General features: G+C 37.9%; 1 protein-coding gene across 1 annotated transcript in view; it reads left to right on the top strand.

The window, feature by feature from the left end:
• Positions 1 to 20,967, top strand: part of CDC40 (cell division cycle 40) — a 67,326-nt gene that overhangs the window by 38,032 nt on the left and 8,327 nt on the right. The window contains exons 4-11 of the mRNA XM_007940803.2: positions 335 to 418; positions 4,953 to 5,092; positions 5,909 to 6,005; positions 7,558 to 7,697; positions 8,718 to 8,792; positions 16,810 to 16,855; positions 18,971 to 19,072; positions 20,802 to 20,917. Coding sequence (XP_007938994.1) covers positions 335 to 418; positions 4,953 to 5,092; positions 5,909 to 6,005; positions 7,558 to 7,697; positions 8,718 to 8,792; positions 16,810 to 16,855; positions 18,971 to 19,072; positions 20,802 to 20,917 — 800 coding nt within the window. The remainder of the gene's footprint in view (positions 1 to 334; positions 419 to 4,952; positions 5,093 to 5,908; positions 6,006 to 7,557; positions 7,698 to 8,717; positions 8,793 to 16,809; positions 16,856 to 18,970; positions 19,073 to 20,801; positions 20,918 to 20,967) is intronic.

Genomic DNA, 20,967 nt, shown 5'->3' with positions numbered 1-20,967 from the left:
GGGTCGACGAAAGAGGGGGAGGCCTTCAACGAGATGGATTGATACAGTGGCTGCGATGATGGGCTCGAGTATAGCAGGGATTGTGGGGCTGGTGCAGGATCGGGCAGTGTTTCGTTCTGCTGTGCATGGGCTCGCTATGAGTCGGAAACGACTCGATGGCACTTAACAACAACAACAACAACAAATAGAAATGTAGCTCAGGAAAAGAGGATTAATCGTGAGTTAAAGAAATCATTTTTGTTGTGTAGGAAGCCAAATAAGAAATGAATGTAACTGTATAGTAATAAAATGAATTGTAAATGGAGTTAACAATTTGTTTTTTTTTTCTGTTTAGGTTATGCATTGGACCCTTCCTTAGATAGTCATCAAGTGTCTACTAAATATATTGGTTCTGTTGAAGAAGCTGAAAAAAATCAAGGTAATTTAGTTGAAATATTTGATATAAAATATATACCTGTAATTGCTGTCTTGCAGATGACTGTAATTACACTATAGTAAAAAATGTGTATCTAGTTTTATGTAGTTCTTGATTATTTTTAAAGCTGAGACAATAGGATAATATAGTTTACAGTGATACAGTCTCGAGCTATTACATTTTAGACCTTGCTTTTGCTACCTACAAGCTGTACAACCTTGTAGCAGAGAATAGTGGTACCTATTTCTGGGTATACTGAGCACTTGGCTCAGTGCCAAACCTTAGAAATCACTTGATAAATTTTAATTTGTAGGAGGGCCTTGAACCAGTATGAAAAATTCAGTCATGCCAATGGAGCATACGTGTTGCGTAGCAACCAAATCTCTTGCACGTGGGATTTTAACCTGAGTAGGAAACAGGCAGTGTTGCCTGTTAAAGATGTCAGCTGACACTCATTCAAAACGGTGCCGTCGGCAGCCGTCTTTGAACAGGGTACTGCTGCCTCTTTATTATCAACTTCCTATGTGATCATAAAAAGGGGAAGGCCCTCAGTGACATGAATTGACACAGTGGCTACAATGATGGGCTCAAGGTATAGTGAGAATCATGAGGCTGGCACAGGACCAGGCAGTGTTTTATTCTGCTGTACACAGGGTCACTGTGAGTTGGAGATGAGTTGATGGCACCTAGCAACAACATGTGATCATGTTGTATTCTGTGTATGAGCTAGATTATTGCTTCCACTGCCATCAAGTCAATTCCAACTCATAGCAACCCTGTAGGACAGAGTAGAACTGTCCCATAGGGTTTCCAAGGCTGTAAATCATTACAGAACTGGACTGCCACATCTTTCTCCCGCAGAATAGCTGGTGGATTCGAAGTGACACCCTTTTGGTTGACAGACGAGCATTTTTGCCACTGCACTGCCAGGGCTCAGATTATTGTTAAAATAAAATTTTAATAAAGCTTTTGTTGTGACATAATCTATTAAGGAATTGATTTAAATTAACATAGGTAAGCTTTTTTTTAAGTTAGGCTCCTACAAACTATACCTATGTATAGCTAGATTTTTACTTAACAGTTAACTTGTGACCATGATTTCGGTAAACCTTTCTTGCACCAATTTGATGATATACACAGATGCCACTTCCCAAATAACAAGTCAAGTCCTAACCAGAAACATATGTTTTTCTCTTTTCTTTTTTACTCTTAAGATTTATGATACCAGAGATCAAGTTTAGATTGAGATTACTTGGAAAAAATACCAGATTCTTATTGTGAAGCTTTATTTAATTAGTAATATGTTTACAACAAAAGAAGTAAAGATAACTTAAGCACTTAATGTAATTTAGTAAAATTCAGTTATAAAATGATAAATCGTAGTCTATTCTTGCTTTCAAAAGGAGCTTTATGGCTGTTTGACAATACTGAGTCACAGGTGCTATGGATTGAACTCTGTCCCCAAAAATTACGTTTTGTAAATCCTACCCTTTATGCCTGTGGTTATAATCCCATTTGGGAAAGGGTTATCTTTGTTCTGTTAAGAAGACAGGATTAGTATAGGATGTATCTTGAGTCACTTTCCTTTGTGATATAAAAGAAATGCAGGCTAGCAAGCAGAGATGGCAGAAGACACATACTTGGTAGTGACATGAAGATTGCCTGGGAGCAGTAGCTCAGAAGAGATAAGTACCTTCCCCCAGAGCTAACAGAGAAACCCTTCCCCTAGAGCTAGCACCCTGAATTCACACTTCTAGTTCCTAAACTGTAAGAAAAGAAATTGTTCCTTGTTAAAGGCACCCATTGTGGTATTTCTGTCATAGCAGCACTAGATAACTAAGACAGAATGGTATTCTATCAGCTATCTAAAATGTGGTGATGGTTTTGAAATAGAATAATGAGTAGAAGCTAGAAGAGTTTTAAGGTGCCTAATAGTAAAAGTCTAGATGGCCTTGAAGAGTCTGTTGGTAGAATGGTGGATATCACAGGCAGTTTTGGTGGCTCAGAAGGCAGCGAGAAGAGCCATAGAGAAAGTATCGTCTTAGAGAATACATACAGAATTAGAATGTTGCTAGAAATGTGGACAGTTAAATGTGCTTCTGGTGAGGCTTTAAAAGGAAATTATGAACATGTGATTGGCAGATGGAGGAAAGGTGATGCTTTTTATGCAGAACTTGTCTGAATTATGTTCAGCTATCTGGTGGAATATAGAACATGTGATGAACTTGGATATCTGGCTGAGGAGATTTCTAAACAAGATCTTAATGGAGGCGTGTGGTTTCTTCTTTCCCCTTGTAATAAAATGAGAGAGGAAAGAGATGGACTTAAAACCGTATAAAAGAAAATAGAGCTTAAGTATTTGGAAAATTCTGTTGTACAAACTAAGGACACGTGTCCCAGGACGTTCACCAAGGATGTGCCTATGCAGTCTTTTGTTAAAGGAATTAAGCCTGTTGCTGCTGGATCTGACCAACTATTACAGCAGAAAACTCATCAGCTTAGGCTGAATGGTACGGAGAAAGAACAAAAGGAAAAAATGCGGTCTGCCTTTTGGAATTCTACAGGCAGGAAATAGGCCAAAGGATTTGTATGTGTTGTCCCAGGAAAAGAAGAGGACCATCTCTGGATCAGCTTGGAGAACAGCAGAACTTTTGGAAAGAGCATGGGAATCAGGGCCTTCTCAGTTTCACAGGGTGGTCTCCTAGATCACAAAGGGTAGGATCACAACCTCCTAGATTTCAAAGAATCATGTCTTTGCCAACTGGGTTCCAGGAGTGTGGGGGTGCCATTAAAGTGTGCCAGGGAATGGAGCTGCTGCTGAAAGCTGAGAGGGCTGGGCTGCCATGCCTAAGGGGTAGAAGAATAGGGCTTGCCAGGGGGGTCGCCACTTAAATGGACTAGGAGAAGGGGCTGCCTAAAGCCAAGGAAACAAAGTTGCCATCCTACAGGGCCTAGAAGATGGAGCTGAAACCTGAAACTGCAGGGACCTGCATCCAGAATCCAGAGGGTGTGGCCAGCACCCAGAATCTGGAGGCAGGGCCATAGCCCAAATGATCTCAGAAAACAGGATTATTTTCAAGCCTTGAGAGCTAATTGTGGTAGGTAAGGTTGTGTGTCAACTTGACTGGGCCGTGATTTTGAGTGGCTGAGAAGCTGGAGGTAGTTATTCCCCATTATGAGCTTGTAATTACCTCCATGATGGAATCTGATGTAAGCACCTAATCAGTTGAAGGGCAGTTGCTTTCAGGATATGGCCTGCTTCCACTACATACGAAGAAGCTTTGGGCAAAGTCGCTAGCTTTTTGGCGCATTTTGGATCCTGCATTTGGCCAAGTCTTCATCTCAAGTTCCTGAACTTGAACCAGTGACCTACCATCTTGCCTGCTGATCTTGGGATTGTGCCATTTTACCTGTTGTTCTTGGATTCGTCAGCCTCAGCAGCCAATAGCTGCATGAGTCAGAAGAAGCCTCTAACTCCAGTGGGACTGAAACAAGAGGCAGAGCTGAAGGCCAAGGTCAAGGGGCCTACATCCAGTCCCTAGAGCTGGCACTCTGAATTTGGACTTCTAGCCTTCTAAACTGTGAGAGAATAAATTGCTCTTTGTTAAAGCCACCCACTAGCAGCACTAGATAACTAAGACACTAATGTAATTTGTTCTGTTGGGTTTTGGACTTGCTTGGTGCCTGTTATTCCTTCTTTCCCTTCAATTTCCCCATTTGTAATGGAAATGTCTGCCTTGTGCCACTGTACTTTAGAAGCAGGTAACCTGTGTTCTTAATTTCACAGGTTCACAGATGAGGAGAACTTTTACCCAGAAGATGAAATTTTAGACTTAGAGTTGACTTAAGACTTTGGGGATGATATGATGGGGTGAATGTGTTTTACATGTAGGAAGAACATGAATTTTGAGGGTCAAAGAGCAGAAGGTTATGGATTGAACTGTGTCTCCAAAAATATGTTTTAAATCCTAAACTCTATACCTGTGGTTGTAATCCTCTGGAGAAATGTCCTTGTCTCTTCTGAGTTTCTGCTCCCAGGCAGTCTTTGTGTGGTTTGGCATATGTCTTCCCTCTTCTCTGCTTTCTAGCTTGCATTTAATCTCTTTTATATCTCAAAAGGGGAGCTCTGACTCAAGATAGCCTCCACTGATCCTCTCTCATTAACATAACAAAGACAATAGGTTGCTTTTAAAAAGGGATAAAATCCAGTGATACAGATCTGCGATTCATTGAAAAAATTGTATATCATTTAGGATTACATATTTGACCCTTTTATTAAACTTGGGCTATCATTAAATATATAGAATTTTGCAAAATATTGCAGTGACAGAACGTGTCTTTGCCCAAAAGGGTGAATCCCTCTTTGTGTAGCATGAATAGCTGGCATATTTCTTACAGATTTTGGTTTGTGTTGGTTAATAAATCTCTGATCACTTTAATAATCATCTTTCTTTAGCCATATAAAGTAAAATTCATATATGCTGATATTTCTTTAGAAAATATCTACATTTGCAATCTCTCTCTTTTTTTAATGTAGGTTTAACTGTGTTTGAAACTGGTCAGAAAAAAACAGAAAAGAGGAAAAAGTTCAAAGAAAATGATGCATCTAATATTGATGGTTTCTTGGGACCATGGGCAAAATATGTGGATGAAAAAGATGTAGCCAAACCTTCAGAAGTAAGCTTTGATGTTTTGCATTGCCAGTTCAGGTGTACACTGGCTTTCTATAAAGGATATCTCTTTTACCTACACATGCATATATAGACACGCACATATACTGCTATTTCTTTATTTTATATTATCTACTGACTTTTTTGTTATTATCGATAAATATTTACTACCACCTTACATTCCCTCCCCAACTCATCCCAAAAAAAGTTGTGTAACAGATACACAAAAAAAAAAGTGCAAATTCTCTGCCATTGAGTCGGATCTGACTCATAGTAACCCCTCGTTGGGTTTCCAAGGCAGTAAGTATCACTGCAGAAGTAGATTGCTCAGCCTTTCATAGAGGAGTGGCTGGTGGGTTTGAATCACCAGCCTTCTGGTTAGCAGTCAAATGCCTTAGGCACTATACCACCAGAGCTCCTGTAACAAATACAGTCATTACTAATCTATATGTAAAAGCCATTTACCAAAGAACCAAATTGTGTATTAAAATTCAGTTTCCTTTCTGGTGCTAGATTTTCTAATTGCTTCATTTTTTCACTTGCATAATTAGCATAGTATGTTAAAGTTTTTCTAGGTGTTCCGGAAATGATGAGTTTTTTATAAAATCAGTTTAAAATTGTGTTACCTACTATTCATTATGTGTTTAATGGCAGTTTTTCATCTATGGAAGAGGCAGTCAATCTCTGCTTATGCAAAAGTTGAGATTGTTTCCTTTACAGTTATTACTTCAACAAAAGAATGGACTCCATTATACAGAATTTATAACTAACTTTGTATATGGTGGAGTTCTAGAACATTCATTTTAAAGTTCAATTTCCTCAGGAAGAACAGAAAGAATTAGATGAAATCACAGCAAAGAGGCAAAAGAAAGGCAAACAGGAAGATGAGAAACCTGGGGAGGAAAAGACAATCTTACACGGTAATTATTTTTTATACTTCTTCATCTTTATGATAAACCTTAAGATAGTTACTTTTTTCCTGTTCACATGAAATCAGTTGCTCTTAATATCAGCTGCTGTATAAAATTATTATATTAAGTGATTATGTTGGACAGTTTGCATCCCACATAAATTACAGCAAATACGCCTAGGTATGTGCTAATGAAAGATAGAAAATAGCATGATTAATAATAGCCACAGATAATTTTTTTTTTTGAGTGTTAATGAGTAAAGAAGAAACCTGAATGGGCCATAATTTGTTTTTCCTCAGGAAATTGACCCCTCATATTGAGTTAATAGTTCCCCAAAAGAATCATTTTATCTTTTTATTTTTAACCCAAGCCAAACATTCTTTAGGTATTCTCACAGTTCATAATTGTTACTAAGTTATATTTTAAAAGAATAGTTTTTTTTTAATGTGATTAGATTGAAATTATTTGTGGAAAGAAATATATGTTAACCAAAATAAATAATAAATATTCTAGAATGTGCCTTGTTTGCTAATAATTAATTATATTTAGGAAATACATAGTGATCATCTGAAACAATAAAGAATAATACAGATAATGGTGATTATTTCTAGTGTTGCATCATATATCAGATATTTAAGTTTAATGAGGCCATAATTGGTTTCTTAAACTCTGGTTTTATTTGCGTCTATTTAGTGCTATAGTACCTGCAGCCATAATAATAGTCAACATTTAGGAGCTCTGGTAGCTTAGTGCCTGAAGGCACTTGACTGCTAACCAGAAGGCTGGTGTTTCAAACCCACCAGCCACTCCGCGAAAGGAAGATGGGGCAATCTACTTTCGTAGTGATACTGCCTCGGAAACCCAAGGAGGGGTCGCTATGAGTCGGGTCTGACTCGACGGCACATAACAACAAATTTATTATTTACTCTGTGCCAGCCATGCTGATAAATGCTGTATGTAACTATGTCAGTTAATATAAATTAACTGTTTCATGTAATGTAAATGGATGTCATGTAATTAAAAAGTTTATGTGAAAGTAGGAAAAGAGAAATGAAGAAGAAGCTGGAAGAGCATAAGAGGAAAGCTGAGAAAAAGAATAGTTGATGTGTGTGGTTTTTTTTCAACTTCCTCCATATCCTGTTTTGCTTCTGATTCTTTGCCAGTGATACACAAGGCCCGAATACTACTCTTTTCTTCTCCCACTGTAATTATACTTCATTGACATCTTTCTTAAATATCTCTATATGTAAGAAAGATTATATATAATTTCTATATATTTCTCTAAAATGTATAACTGAGTAAAAAAATACAAGCCTCATTTAAAAGTTTATTATTCCCTGGGCATTGAAGAATTCCAAAATACTGCTCTTATTGTAAATAATAGAAATTATTTCAAGCAGCTAAATTTCGGTTTTAACATCGCCAGAATGTTATTACCTAAGCCTTAATATGGAACGATATTCCTAGGAATAAAATGCGTGTTACTATTTATTGTAAGCATATAGATATCATGTCTATAGCTTATATTTGTTCATTAATTTCTTTTGCCTTGTTGTTTTAGTTAAAGAAATGTATGACTATCAGGGAAGGTCCTATCTTCATATACCTCAAGATGTTGGTGTTAATCTCCGTTCATCTGTGCCACCTGAGAAGTGTTATCTCCCGAAGAAACAAATTCATGTGTGGTCTGGGCACACAAAGGTAGGCAAGTTAGTTATTTCTGCTTGTTGTAATGTTATAATAGTGAAGCCAACATAAAATTTCATTATTAATGTGGATCATTCAGTATATGTGGTAAAGATGATAGAGCAAGGAAGTTAAATTGAAGCTAAACCAGAGTTGGGGTTTGGACTACAGTGTCAGTGAAAGAGAGGAGGCCCCCCAAGGAAATGGATTGACACAGTGGCTACAACATGTGGCTCAAACGTGGCAACAATTGTGAGGATGGTGCAGGATGAGGCAGTGTTTCATTCTGTTGTACGTACAGTCACTTGGAGTTGAAACCTACTCAGTGGCACCTAACAACAATGGCAGCAGGCTTTGGAGGTACCCACACTTACCAGTGACAATGACTAATCAGTCTTCAAGGCCATTTAGCCAGGCTATGGTATAAGCGTTTATGGTTCAATGTCCTGTTCCCTTATTGCCGCCCAGGTCTTTTCCCATAAGCCTCTGCCACAATCTCCGGCTTCTTGGGCACCAAGTCAGTAAGTAATGGGCTAGTGCTAGAACCACACCTCCTGCTTAGCCTCAGTAATTGTGCCTTAGCTCTTGGGGATATCACACTTCAGAGTGATTAGACACTCCCTGGTTTATAAACTATGTACTATTTAAACTAATGTAGAGACGAGATTTGAAAATTTTTGGTATTGAAATTCATTGTCATTTGCACTATTCCAACTAACAGTTTTTAGCTGTTTGCAGAGGGGCATCAAATCTGTTGAAGAGGCTCTGTAAATGAAAGGAGGGGAGTAGGGACATTGGCAATGTGATTCATTCAGGATTTCCTTGGGTGAGAAAGTCAACATTAAAGGTTAAAAAAAAAATCTTCAAAAGCTTAGTGTTGAGAGGGCTGCTCTTGAAATACTAATGAAGGTTATTCTAGGGTATGAATAAAAATAGTGGATTATGGTGCTTAAAAATATACTGTCTTTTTCTTGGGTTTAATTTTAGCTAATAAATACGTTTCTGATAACTAATCATTATAATACCTTTTCATAGGGCGTCAGTGCAGTGAGATTGTTTCCTCTCTCAGGCCACTTACTGCTTTCTTGTTCCATGGACTGTAAAATTAAGGTGAGTTTTCAGTAACAGAATAGAAGTGCTGCAAAAATAGTGTGTTTTGGGTAAATCTATTTGGCTAATTATAAATAAATTTGAGTTTGTTTAGATAGAGTTTATTATTTTCTCTCAGACCTTGTAAATGCAGCAGTTTATAAATGGCTTCCAAATATGTATGTACATTCAAATATAGTTCTTTGGTTCAATTAGCTAGGCTGTTTCATAAACTTAGATAATGAACATAATCCAAACACTTTGGCTTTAGGTACATAAATATGTTTTACTTACCATGCATTTTTATAGCAGTTTCACACATGTATAGCTGAGTTCATTTGTTCGTAACAGGCTTATGAGATAGAGAGGGCATGTAATAAAAATCTCATTTTTATAGAGTAGATAACAGAGTTGTGGTGTCCTTTTGCCTTTTTTGGTTTGTTTTTTGTTCAAAGATAGTGTTTGTTTTTTGTTCAAAGATAGTGTAGTCATGAGGTAGAGCCTGACCTAGAAACCAGATCTTCTGAATTTTGACCTAGTGCTTCTTGCCTCCTCTTTGAGCATGCATTTAAAATGGGACAGGTAAAGGTTTAGTTAGTTATTGACACTGTACAGTGGAACATACACAGTGATTTTCCAGCTGTGTGCAGAGCCCTGCATTTCCACAGAGGTAGTTCAGAACTGCCATGAGAGAGGGGCTATTCAACCAGAGAAACTCTGTTTTTATCTACTTTTACATAAAAAGTTTACAGGTAAGGCTTCATTTAAAAAAAAAAAAAAGGTTTCCACTGCTTTAAAAAAAATTTGTCAACTACAGATGTTGAAAATAAACAAAACAGAAGCACCAGTCACGATATAGCACTCAGCTTTTCTTATGTTGTTGTTGTTATGTGCTGTCGAGTCAAACCCGACTCATAGCAACCCCTCCTTGGGTTTCCGAGGCAGCATCACTACAGAAGTAGGATTGCCCAACCTTCCTTCTGAGGAGTGGCTGGTGGGTTTGAACCACCAGCCGTCTGGTCTAGTCTTAGCCACTATGCTACCAGAGCTCCTAGCTTTTCTTATAGTCACTTTTATTTTCAGTAAGAAGAACTTTGACCTTCATTTGTTACTTTAAAAATGTGAACAACTTGGACATAATGCTTATTTTTGGTTTCTTTTTCTACCACCCATTGCAACTTTGGCCTGTTCAAATTTGGGGCTTTAAGAGCTTTAAATCAAAAGTCTGTGAATCTTTGTTTGCAGGATACAAAAGAAAGAGCATGTTCTCTGCTTTCACTGATCTGTTTCACAATTAACATCTAATTCTTTTCCACATGCCTATTTTTGTAATACTGCAAAAGTATACATCATATTGGTATTATTGGTTTGAATTTTTTGTTCTATTCTAATAATTAATATTTACATTAAATGTTCAGTTATCATTAAATGATTTGATATGTTAATGTTGCTAAAGATTAGTGATTCTTTTCCTCTTAGTGTGTGAGAGCAATGTATATTATGAAATTTAAATACCCATTTTCATTAAAAAATTTTTCAGAGAAAAATTTAATTTGATATAATAATATATATGATCTTATAAAATTTTTTTTTCTAATTTTTCACTACTGTCAAGTCGGATCCGACTCATAGAGACCCCTTCCCCTCCTTCAGTTTCTGAGGCAGTATCACTACAGAAGTAGATTGCCCAATTTTCCTTCTGAGGAGTGGCTGGTGGGTTTGAACCACCAGCTTTCTGGTTAGTAGTCAAATGCCTTAGGCACTGTGCCACCAGTGCCTACCCTTATAAAATACAGATTTTTAAAAAATGTAACATGTGATTATCCAGTACTTTTAGAACTTCTGTTGAAAATTAGCATCTCTGCTGCCTGTATCTTTCTCTTTTCTTTTTTTACAATCATTGGAATTTTATGTAAGGTTTTACATTGTAAATTGATACTGAGTTTTTATCATTCTATTTTCATTTTTTAGTTTGTTTTTTCTGCTATATGTATTAAATTAGAGTAGGGATCTATCATTTCTTAAAGAGGTAGATTTTAATAAAGCTGGTAGAAAAAGTATTAGACCATTTAAAAGAGATTCTCTTTTCCTTCTTGGTTGATTGGTTGAAGTAAAAGAGAAAGAATCAGTCTAAATACAAACTCTTCAAACATATTCAAAATAGCTTTACTGAATATGTTTACAAAGGTGTAACTACAAGGAATATAATCCCAATATTACTTGTAGTAGCAAAAAAAAAAAATGGAAATAATCTGGATTCTTTAAATGATGAAGATTTGTTAAATATACTGGAATAAAATTTTTATAATCATATTATCCTGGAAAGGTGTGTGTGTTTCAATGAACAGAGATCATTCCAGTTTTATATTTTAAAAATCACTGGTTATGTTTGTGTAGCATAATTATAAATACTTTTTACTTGTTTTTCACAATTAGTATGCATTATTTGAGTTATTGTTTAAAGTTTACATAGGTTGAGTTTGTTAGTTCCCCTAAAAAACCATCTTGTTAATAATCACAGCTCTGTCTATTACTATTTATAATACATTAGCCAGGGGAATTTTACCTTTTCTCTTTTCCTTTTCTTGTTATCTTCAGTACTTTTCCTTACGTGTAGGTGATACTTTCTATTTCTCTTCCACACTGTTGAAATTTAAAAAAGACATCACACTTAGCATTTCTAGGTATTGTTGTTGTTGTTGTTGTTAGGGGGCCGTTGAGTCGTCTCTCACTCATAGCAACCCCATGCACAGCAGAATGAAACACAGCCCGATCCTGCGCCAGCTCCGCGATCCCTGCTATACTTGAGCCCATCGCCGCTGCCACTGTGTCAATCCATCTCATTGAGGGCCTTCCTCTCTTTCATTGACCCTCCACCTTACCAAGCAGACATCCTTCTCCAGGGAATGGTCCCTTCTGACAACATGACCAAAGTACGTGACACGAAGTCTGGCCATTCTCACTTTCAAGGAGCATTCTGGCTGCACTTTCTCCAGGACAGATCTGTTAGTTCTTTTAGCAGTCCATGGTACTTTCAGCATTCTTCGCCAGCACCACAACTCAAAGGCACTGATTTTTCTTTAGTCTTCCTTTTTCATTGTCCAGCTCTCACATGCATATGAGGCAATTGAAAATACCATGGCTTGTGTCAGGTACACTGTAGTCCTAAAGGAGACATCTTTGTTCCTCAGCACTTGAAAGAGGTCCTTTGCAGCTGATTTGCCCAGTGCTATACGTCATCTGACGTCCTGACTGCTGCTTCCATTGGTGTCGATTGTAGAACCAAGCAATGTAAAGTCTTTGACAACTTCAGTCTTTTCTCCATTTATCGTGACACTACTTATTGGTCCAGTTGTGAGGATTTTTATTTTCTTATATTGAGGTATAATCCATACTGCACACTGTATTCTTCAGCCTTCATCAGTGTGCTTCAAGTCATCCTCACTTTGAGCAAGCAAAGTTGTGCCGTCAGCGTATCGCAGGTTGTTAATGATTCTTCCTCTAATCCTGATGCCATGTTCTTCTTCATATAGTCCAGCTTCACAGCTTACTTGCTCAGCATATAGATTAAATAAGTATGGTGAAAGGACACAACTCTGACGCACTCCCTTCTTGATTTTAAACCATTCAGTGTCCCTTTGTTCTGTTCCAACAACAGCCTCCTGGCCCTTGTACAGGTTCCTCATGAGCACAATCAAATGTTCTGGAATTCTCATTCTTCTCAGTGTTATCTACAGTTTGTTATGATACACACAATCAAATGATTTGGCATAGTCAGTAAAACACAAGTAAACATCTTTCTGATATTCTTTACTTTGAGCCAAGATCCATCTGACAGCAGCAGTGATAACCCTCATTCCATGTCCTCTTCTGAATCCAGCTTGCAATTTTGGAAGTTCTCTGTCAATATACTGCTACAGCCATTTCTGAATTATGTTCAGTAAGATTTTACTTGAATGCAATATTAATAATATTGTTTGATAATTTCCACATTCTGTGAGATCAGCTTTCTTTGGAATGGGTACAAATGTGGATCTCTTCCAGTCACTTGGCCAGGTAGCTGTCTTACAAATCTCTTGGCCAGAGTGAGTGCCTCTAGCAGGGCATCCATTTGCTGAAGCATCTCAATGGGTATTCCATCAATTCCTGGAGCCTTGTTCTTGACCAATTCCTTCAGTGCAGCTTCGACTTCTTCCTTCAGTACCATTGGTTCTTCATCATATGCCACCTCCTAAAATGGATGAAGATCGACCAGTTCTTTTTGGTACAGTGACTCTGTGTATTCCTTCCATCTTCTTTTGATGCTTCCTGCATCATTCAATGTTTTGCCTGCAGAATCTTTGAATATTACAACTCAAGGCTTAAATTTTTTCCTCAGTTCTTTCAGCTTGAGAAATGCCAAGTGTCTTCTTCTCGTTTGGTTTTCTAACTCCAGGTCTTTGCACATTTAAATTAATAGTAATTGGCTTTGTCTGCTTGAGCTGCTCTTTGAAATCTTCTGTTCAGCTCTTTTATCTTGTCATTTCTTCCATTTGCTTTAGCTACTCTCCACTCAAGGGCAAGTTTCAGAGTCTCTTCTGTTATCCATTTTGTTCTTCTCTTTTCTTGTCTTTTTAGTGAGCTCTTGCTTTCTTCATTGATGATGTTCTTGATGTCATCCCTCAATTCCTCTGGTTTTTGGTCATTGGTGTTCAATGCCTCAAATCTATTCTTTAGATGGTCTCTGAATTCAGGAGGGATATATTTAAGGTCATATTTTGGCTCTCGTGGACTTGTTTTAATTGTCTTCAACTTCAAGATGAACTTGCATATGAGCAGTTGATGGTCTGTTCCACAATCACCTCCTGGCCTGGTTTTGGCTAAAGATACTGAGGTTTTCCATTGCTGCTTGCCATGATGTAGTCAGTCTGATTCCTGTGTACTCAATCTCGTGAAGTCCACTTGTATAGCTTCCATTTGTGTTGTTGAAAAAGGTATTTGCAATGAATAAGTCATTGGTCTTGCAAAATTCTCTCATGTGATTCCAGCATTATTTCTGTAACCAAGGCCAAATTTTCTAACTACTGGTGATTCTTTGTTTCCAACTTTTGCATTCCAGTCACCAGTAATAATTAACACATCTTGATTGCATATTTGGTCAATTTCAGACTGCAGAAGTTGATAAAAATCCTCAGTTTTCTCATTTTTGGCTTTGGTGGTTGATGTGTAAAATTGAATAATAGTAGCATGAACAGGTCTTCCTTGTAGGTATATGGATATTATACTATCACTGTACTTCAGGACAGATCTTGAAATATCCTTTGTGATGATGAATGCCATGCCATTCCTCTTCAAATTGTCATTCGCGGCATAGTAGATCGTACAGTTGTCTGATTCAAAATGGTCCATTTCAGCTCACTGATGCCTAGGATATCAGTCTTTTTGCATTCCATTTCATTTTTGACAACTTCCAATTTTCCTAGATTCATACTTCATACATTCCATATTCTGATTATTAATGGATGTTTGCAGCTGTTTCTCTTCAATATGAGTCACGCCATATCAGCAGATGGAGGCCCAAAAGATTTATTTTACCCATGTCATTAAGGTTGGTTTTACTCTGATGAGGCAACTCTTTCCTAGTTGTAATTTGAGTGCCTTCTCACCTAAGGGCCTCATCTTCCTGTGCTGTATCGGACATTTCCAGGCTATTCATAAAGTTGCCCAGTAATGTATCAGACACTGTTTCTCTGCTATTCTAAGGTTTTCCCTGGCCAATTCTTTGAGAAGTGGATGGCCTCTTCCTTCTTCCTGGTCTGTCAAAGTCTGTAAGCTGCACTGAAACCTACGCACCGCGTGTAACCCTGCTGGCTTTTGAAACACTGGTGGCACAGCCTCAAGCCTCACAGCAACACCCAAGCCACCACAGGATGACAGACTGACAGGTTCATCTCCTTTAGCTGTTGTAAACCTCTCCACCCCCGCCCTTCCCTAATTCCTATCTGGATCCTGCCACTACTGTGGTCCTGGTGGTTCCCTCCCTTTCCTGCCTGGGGGCTTTGGTCCTGACTCAAGTTGGGACTTGGAAAGTTGAATCATTAAATTGTTCTTTGGTAAATAATTCATGGGTATTAGTCCCAAGAGTACACAGGGCTGATATTTATTGAGCCCTCATAACAATCCAGAAATGATACACACAAAAAACAAGGACTGTTCTTTCAGATTTAAGATTTTAAAAATGCTCTTTCCTCTTATCAAGTTGACTCTAATGGCATAGTGCCTAGGGTATTTGACTGCTAACCAGAAGGCTGGCGGTTCAAACCCAGAAGCCACTCCTGGGAAGGAAGATTGGGCAATCTACTTCTGAAGAGATAACGCTTTGGAAACCCAAGAAGGGGTTTTTAATGAGTCGGATCTGGCAGTGAGTTGTGGTTTTTTTTTTTTTTTTTTTTCATTTTAATATATAAAGGCAGCTTCTTTTGATGAGAACAACTAACTATCCCTAGCAGCTTAAAATGACAAGCCAATAGTTTGGAATAAAGACCCTTCTTTCCTTTAACTTTCACTTTATACAGACTATCTTAATTAAAATTATGGTTTTGTCTTTGGCCAATAAAAAGCCTAAAATTTGATATAGTTCACTTCTGTGTACGTTTGTTAGGCACCAATTATGTGCAAGGAGCTGAGGATAAGAAATTATAAAGACACTGTCCCTGTCCTTGTGATGATCATTTTATTTATGATGTAAATGATCATGATGGAGGCAGGCACAAGGTATTCTGATTTTAAAGAGGAAGCACAGCTCACCTAGCCTGGGCAGTCAAGGGGAGGTGATCCTCTGCATGAATAGGAGTATTAACCAGGTAATGGGGGTGGGGGAATAGGGGTGGGGCAGGGAATAGAGCATGGTGTATGCTGAAAACTATACCAGTTTTTTGGTTGCTGGAGCTGGAGTCATAGGTAAGGGACCATGTGTTACCTGAAAAGCTATGGGAACTGAGACTATTCTGTGGGCACTATGTAGCCATGAAATGCTTTTTTGTATTTTAGAGCACTAGCAACATTGTAAGGGATTTCATTTGAAGCAGGCAAGACTAAAGGTAATTTTGAAGCTATTGTATTAATTTAGATATTATGAGCCTGTTCTATTTCAGACTAGATCATCATGTTGGTACAGTATAATACTTGTTACTTCAAGAAAGAAAAAAAAACCTTTCAGTATCAATATATTATACATGGAAGATTTAATAATTCTTTGAAAAGTAGTTCATGGTATTACAAAAACAGAAACTTTACATCATAGAAAATAGATAAAATACAGAAAAGAACAATGAAAAACAAAAATCACCTGTATTACCTCCATCTACAGCCTAGTTCTTTTGGATATTTTGATGTATCTCTCAGTATCAGATTTTTAAGTTGAGTTTTAATGTATGGGTGCATGTGCATTTCAAATAATACAACAAACTGGTAACATTAAGCAATATATTTAATGATGTATAATGCTCATCCTCTGCTAGTCTTTTAGGAGCTCAGGTAGCATAGTGCCTAGGCACTTGACTGCTTACCAGAAGGCTGGCAGTTCAAACCCACCAGCCACTCCTCGGAAGGAAGATGGGGCAATCTACTTCCATAGTGATACTGCCTTGGAAACCCAAGGAGGGGGTCACTATGAATCGGGTCAACTGAAGGGCACGTAACAACAACAACAACGCCTTTGGGAGCTCTGGTAGCATAGTACCAAGGCATTTTACTTTTAACCAGAAGGCTGGTGGTTCAAACCCACCAGCCACTCCTTGGAAAGATGATTGGGCACTCTACTTCCCTAGAGATACCACCTGGGAAACCCAAGGAGGGGTCGCTAAGAGTCGGATCTGACTCAACAGCAGTGAGTTTGGTTTTTTTTGCTTGGAATGCCTTTGGTTTAATCCGCTGTACATACACGACATGTGCACATACAGCCAGCATATGACTATTATTGTTGATTGAAAGTTGTCATTTTACTAAAGTCCTGTATGAAATTTATTCCACATGCTGTTTTTGTTTTGTTTCTCCCCAGCTATGGGAAGTTTATGGAGACCGGCGCTGTCTACGAACATTTATTGGTAATACTTCTTTTCTTTCTGGCTATAACTGTTTGGGAAGACTTTTCTAACTAAGATAGCATCACCGACAGTAATTTTCCAACAGTGATATGAAGGAAGGTCTTCATAGACTTAAGTTGAATCTTGAAGGATGAGTAGGGTTCCCTAGGTAGACAAAGAAAGGGAACTAGGAAGTGTGAGTAGCAGAAGTGAAAACAAGTGGTATGAGAAAGCATGCTGCTTGGAGAGAACCACATGTGTATGTATTTCAGAATTGCCAGAGTATGGGGTTTTGTGAGAGATGAAAGCAGAGAAAAGTAGCAAAAAAGGGACTGCAGCATGGAGGACCTGTGTGCCATTGTAAGAAGCTTAGATTCTGCTGAGGACAGTGGGCAGCCATTAACAGCAGGAAAGTAACATAAGCAGATTGACATTCACAATGGCCATCTGGGGGATGCACTGGTAGGGCAGGCCATGAAGCAGGGAAATGAACTACAAGGTTATTTCGTTGGTCTGGATTAGAGAAGATGAGCTTGTGAACCAAAGCAGTAGAGGTAGAGAGGAAGGGAATGATCAAGAATTAAAAAACAATGGGATTTAGTAACTGGATATGAATGATAGGAATCAGGAAAGAATCTAGGATGACTCCTCCTTGGCTGGATGAATGGTGGTGCCATTCACCAAGATAGGGAGCGTAACAGGATGAGGAGGTTTTGTGGTCATTGACTTTGCGCTGTCTCTGGGATACTGAGGTGAAAAAGTCCAGTAGGCAATCAGATATCCAAATTTCAGGCTTAGAAGAGAGGTTGGGAATTGGCAGCTAAAATTTAGAGAAGGATGAGATTGAGAGAACTCCTTAAAGGAGGGAAAAGGGCCAAAGAGAGGGTAGTCTTCTGACAGACCAGCCTTTTTGCTAGAGAACTGTTAATTGTCTTTGTCACATTTCCTTTGAAGGCTGGTTGTTTCCAAAGTTTAACTGTACCACATTGAAACTCTATTTGTGTGCATCTTGGTGGCTCTGTTTTTAGCTTTGCTATGGTTTTAGGACCTCCCTGCACAAATAAATACTGCCCAAGATACTGGCTATCAGCAGCCTAGAGGAAGTCTGTGAGAAGGTTACCAGCCATGTTCAGGGGAACAAAATGTCTCCTTCAGATACAGTGAATGTGCTTGCTCCCCATCTGGCTCCCCTACACTGGGAGACCGTTTTCCAGTGATGTACTTAGCAAAATTAACTGGGATGCCTAGTGCAGAAAAGAATGCATACCTAACTGCCACAGCATATGCTGCCTGACTAGAGTTCACGGATGGTGCTGGTGGTGATGGTGCTGGCTGGATGGTGGGCTGCTGCTATGACAGCTTGTTCCATGCACAGTTTGTACAACTCTATATAGCAGTCTTGGTCGCAGTGGGGGTGTTAAAAATAGGAAAGTTTCTACTGTGATTTAGCCACATTTTATTTGTCTCTGTAATTTTCAAAAGAGTGGACTGGCTTTAGCAAGATTGATTTCTAAGTAAAGCATAATCAGCACCTTGAAATTCATTTATTGTCAAAATGACAAAATAAAATAGAACCTAATTTTTTTTTTTCAAAAAGGCTTAGTCTCTGAAATTCTGAATCAATCTGTGAAATTTGGAAATGGGATCTCAGAAATACAGTAACTAAACAGGGGCTATGATTTCCTGAACTTGAGGTTTAGATAACTTTATTTTCATTTCCAGTCTGGTGAACAATCTGAATGACCTACCAAAATGTCAGCAGTCACTTCCCATCCATTGGCTGTAATTGGCCTATTATGTTTCTATAAATTCTTGGCTGTTTAGTCATCAGTTACATGTACTACATATTAAGAAATTATCGTGACAAACTTTAAAAAAAAATAAGTTACACCTTTTCTCTTGGTTCTTACCTAAATCTTTTATATTAGAGTCTTCTGAGCAGCTTATGAAAGGGAAAAAACAAAACAAAAAAAGCCCATTCTTAAATCCACACAGTAAATCAGGAAATGGAGTTCTCATGATTTTTGACTCACAACCTACTTGAGAGCTACTGTTTAATGGTGTTTCCCTTAGGGTGTTTCTGTTTTTAGAGAAGATACTTCACCTCACTTTCAATTCTGTTGTCTTTGCCCTTAGGTCACAGTAAAGCTGTTAGGGACATCTGCTTCAATACTGCAGGCACTCAGTTTCTCAGTGCAGCCTATGATAGGTATCTTAAGCTCTGGGACACTGAGACAGGTAAGAGCTTATACTACTGCTGATACATATTTATCTTACAAATTAGCATTTATGAATGAAACAATGTGAGTGGTCTTTCGTGACAAAATGGTACCAACTCTACCACTGATGCTCATTCTTCATACCATCCGCTAACAACACAAAGTGCTTGTAGAGTTGAAACTCAGCTACATAAGTAGCTCTTTCACTGTGAAACTTTATTTCCACCTAATACAATTTATAAAGCAAACATGTAGATAGATAGACAAATTTGAAATCGTCCATATACCGTCTAATTAATCTTTTTCTTCCCTATATGACCTCGCATAATGTATTGTATGAAATCAAAAAGCACAATGAATGTCAAATGTGCATAATTAAATTTAGTTGCTCAAATCCATTAAAGTGTAATGCTAATCCCCCACTGGCCAGTTGGCTTTATAGCTCCACAGCCATACTAATTGCATCTGTTTGTTGTGGCTGATAAAATTTTATATAATTAGAAAACTAACTTTCATTTTACTGATTTTTAAGGGTAATAGTAATAGCTAATGTATGTCACACTTACTGTTTATCAGGCATTATTCTAAGTACTTACAAGCAGTATCTCATTTAATCCTTAAAATATCCCTGAGTTAAGTACTATTATTACCTTTAAAAACAAAAACTCAGTACTATCAAGGCAATTCCAACTCAGAGCAACCCTATAGGATGGTGTAGAAATCCCATAGGGTTTCTAAGGCTGTAATCTTTATGCAAGCAGACTGCCACATTGTCTTTGTCCTGTGGAGTGGAGTGGACAGTGGATTCGAATTGCCGACCTTTGGATTAGCAGCCAAGCACTTAACCATGCGCTATCAGGGCTCCTTATACATATAGATAAGGAAGCTGAGGCTTAAAAGGGTAACTTTTTCAGGACCACCAAACTAATAAGTAACAGAATTAGGATTCAAACCAAGGTCTCTCTGATAGCCCATGCTCTTAACTTCTTTAATTTTGATTCTAAACTCTATGTTGTAATTACCTGGTGAGCTCTACAGATTACTGATGCCTGGGTCTCACCCCCTAAGATTCTTAGGTAGATTTAGGTTGTAGCCAACATTAAATGATTCTAATGTGTTGCCAAGGTTGAAAAACCTTTACTCTATAGACTTTTTTTAAAAAATCAAGATATAATATACATACTATAAAGTGTATAAAATGAATAATCTTCATTCTCTGTGTGTGTGTGTGTGTGTGTGTGTAACTGCCACCAAGATTAAGATGTAAAACATTTCTAGCACTCTGCATAGGTTTCTTAAGCCCCTTCCTGGTCTGTAGCCACTCCCAGTAGCTACTGCCTCTGTGATGATGGATTCATTTGCCTATTCTTGAACTTCCTGTATGTGGAATCATACCATATGTACTCTTTGGTTCCTAGCTTCTTTCACTCAACATAGTTTCTATGAGATTCACCCATGTGGCTTCTATCAGTAATTTGCTCTAAAGTTGCTTGTAATATGCCATTGTATGAGTGGGATATACTATAATTTACCTATTTTGCTATTGATGGTACAGATTTACTTTTGAAAAATTTTATTTTAATCATTAAAAGGTTGTGAAAAGAAACAATGTGTATTACACTAAAAAATAAACATGTTGCCCTTTTTCAGAATTTATTTTTGCAGAGGACCTCTAGATCTTAACCCCACGGTCATCTTTAAGTGCTCAAATTTACTTTTACCTACTTAACTTGAGTCTGTGGTTTTAGGACAGTGTATATCAAGATTTACAAACAGAAAAGTTCCCTATTGTGTCAAATTCAATCCTGATGAAGATAAGCAAAATCTGTTTGTGGCTGGGATGTCTGATAAAAAGATTGTGCAGGTAGGCCTTTTCACACTATTTTATTAAGACTCCTGAGCTTTATGTTGTAT

Source organism: Orycteropus afer, unplaced genomic scaffold, assembly GCF_000298275.1.
Source record: "Orycteropus afer afer isolate SDZICR_OR568_19922 unplaced genomic scaffold, OryAfe1.0 scaffold00072, whole genome shotgun sequence".
Taxonomy (NCBI): Eukaryota; Metazoa; Chordata; class Mammalia; order Tubulidentata; family Orycteropodidae; genus Orycteropus; species Orycteropus afer.
Note: the sequence above shows the minus strand (reverse complement) of the source record. Positions and strands in the feature narration are given on the sequence as shown.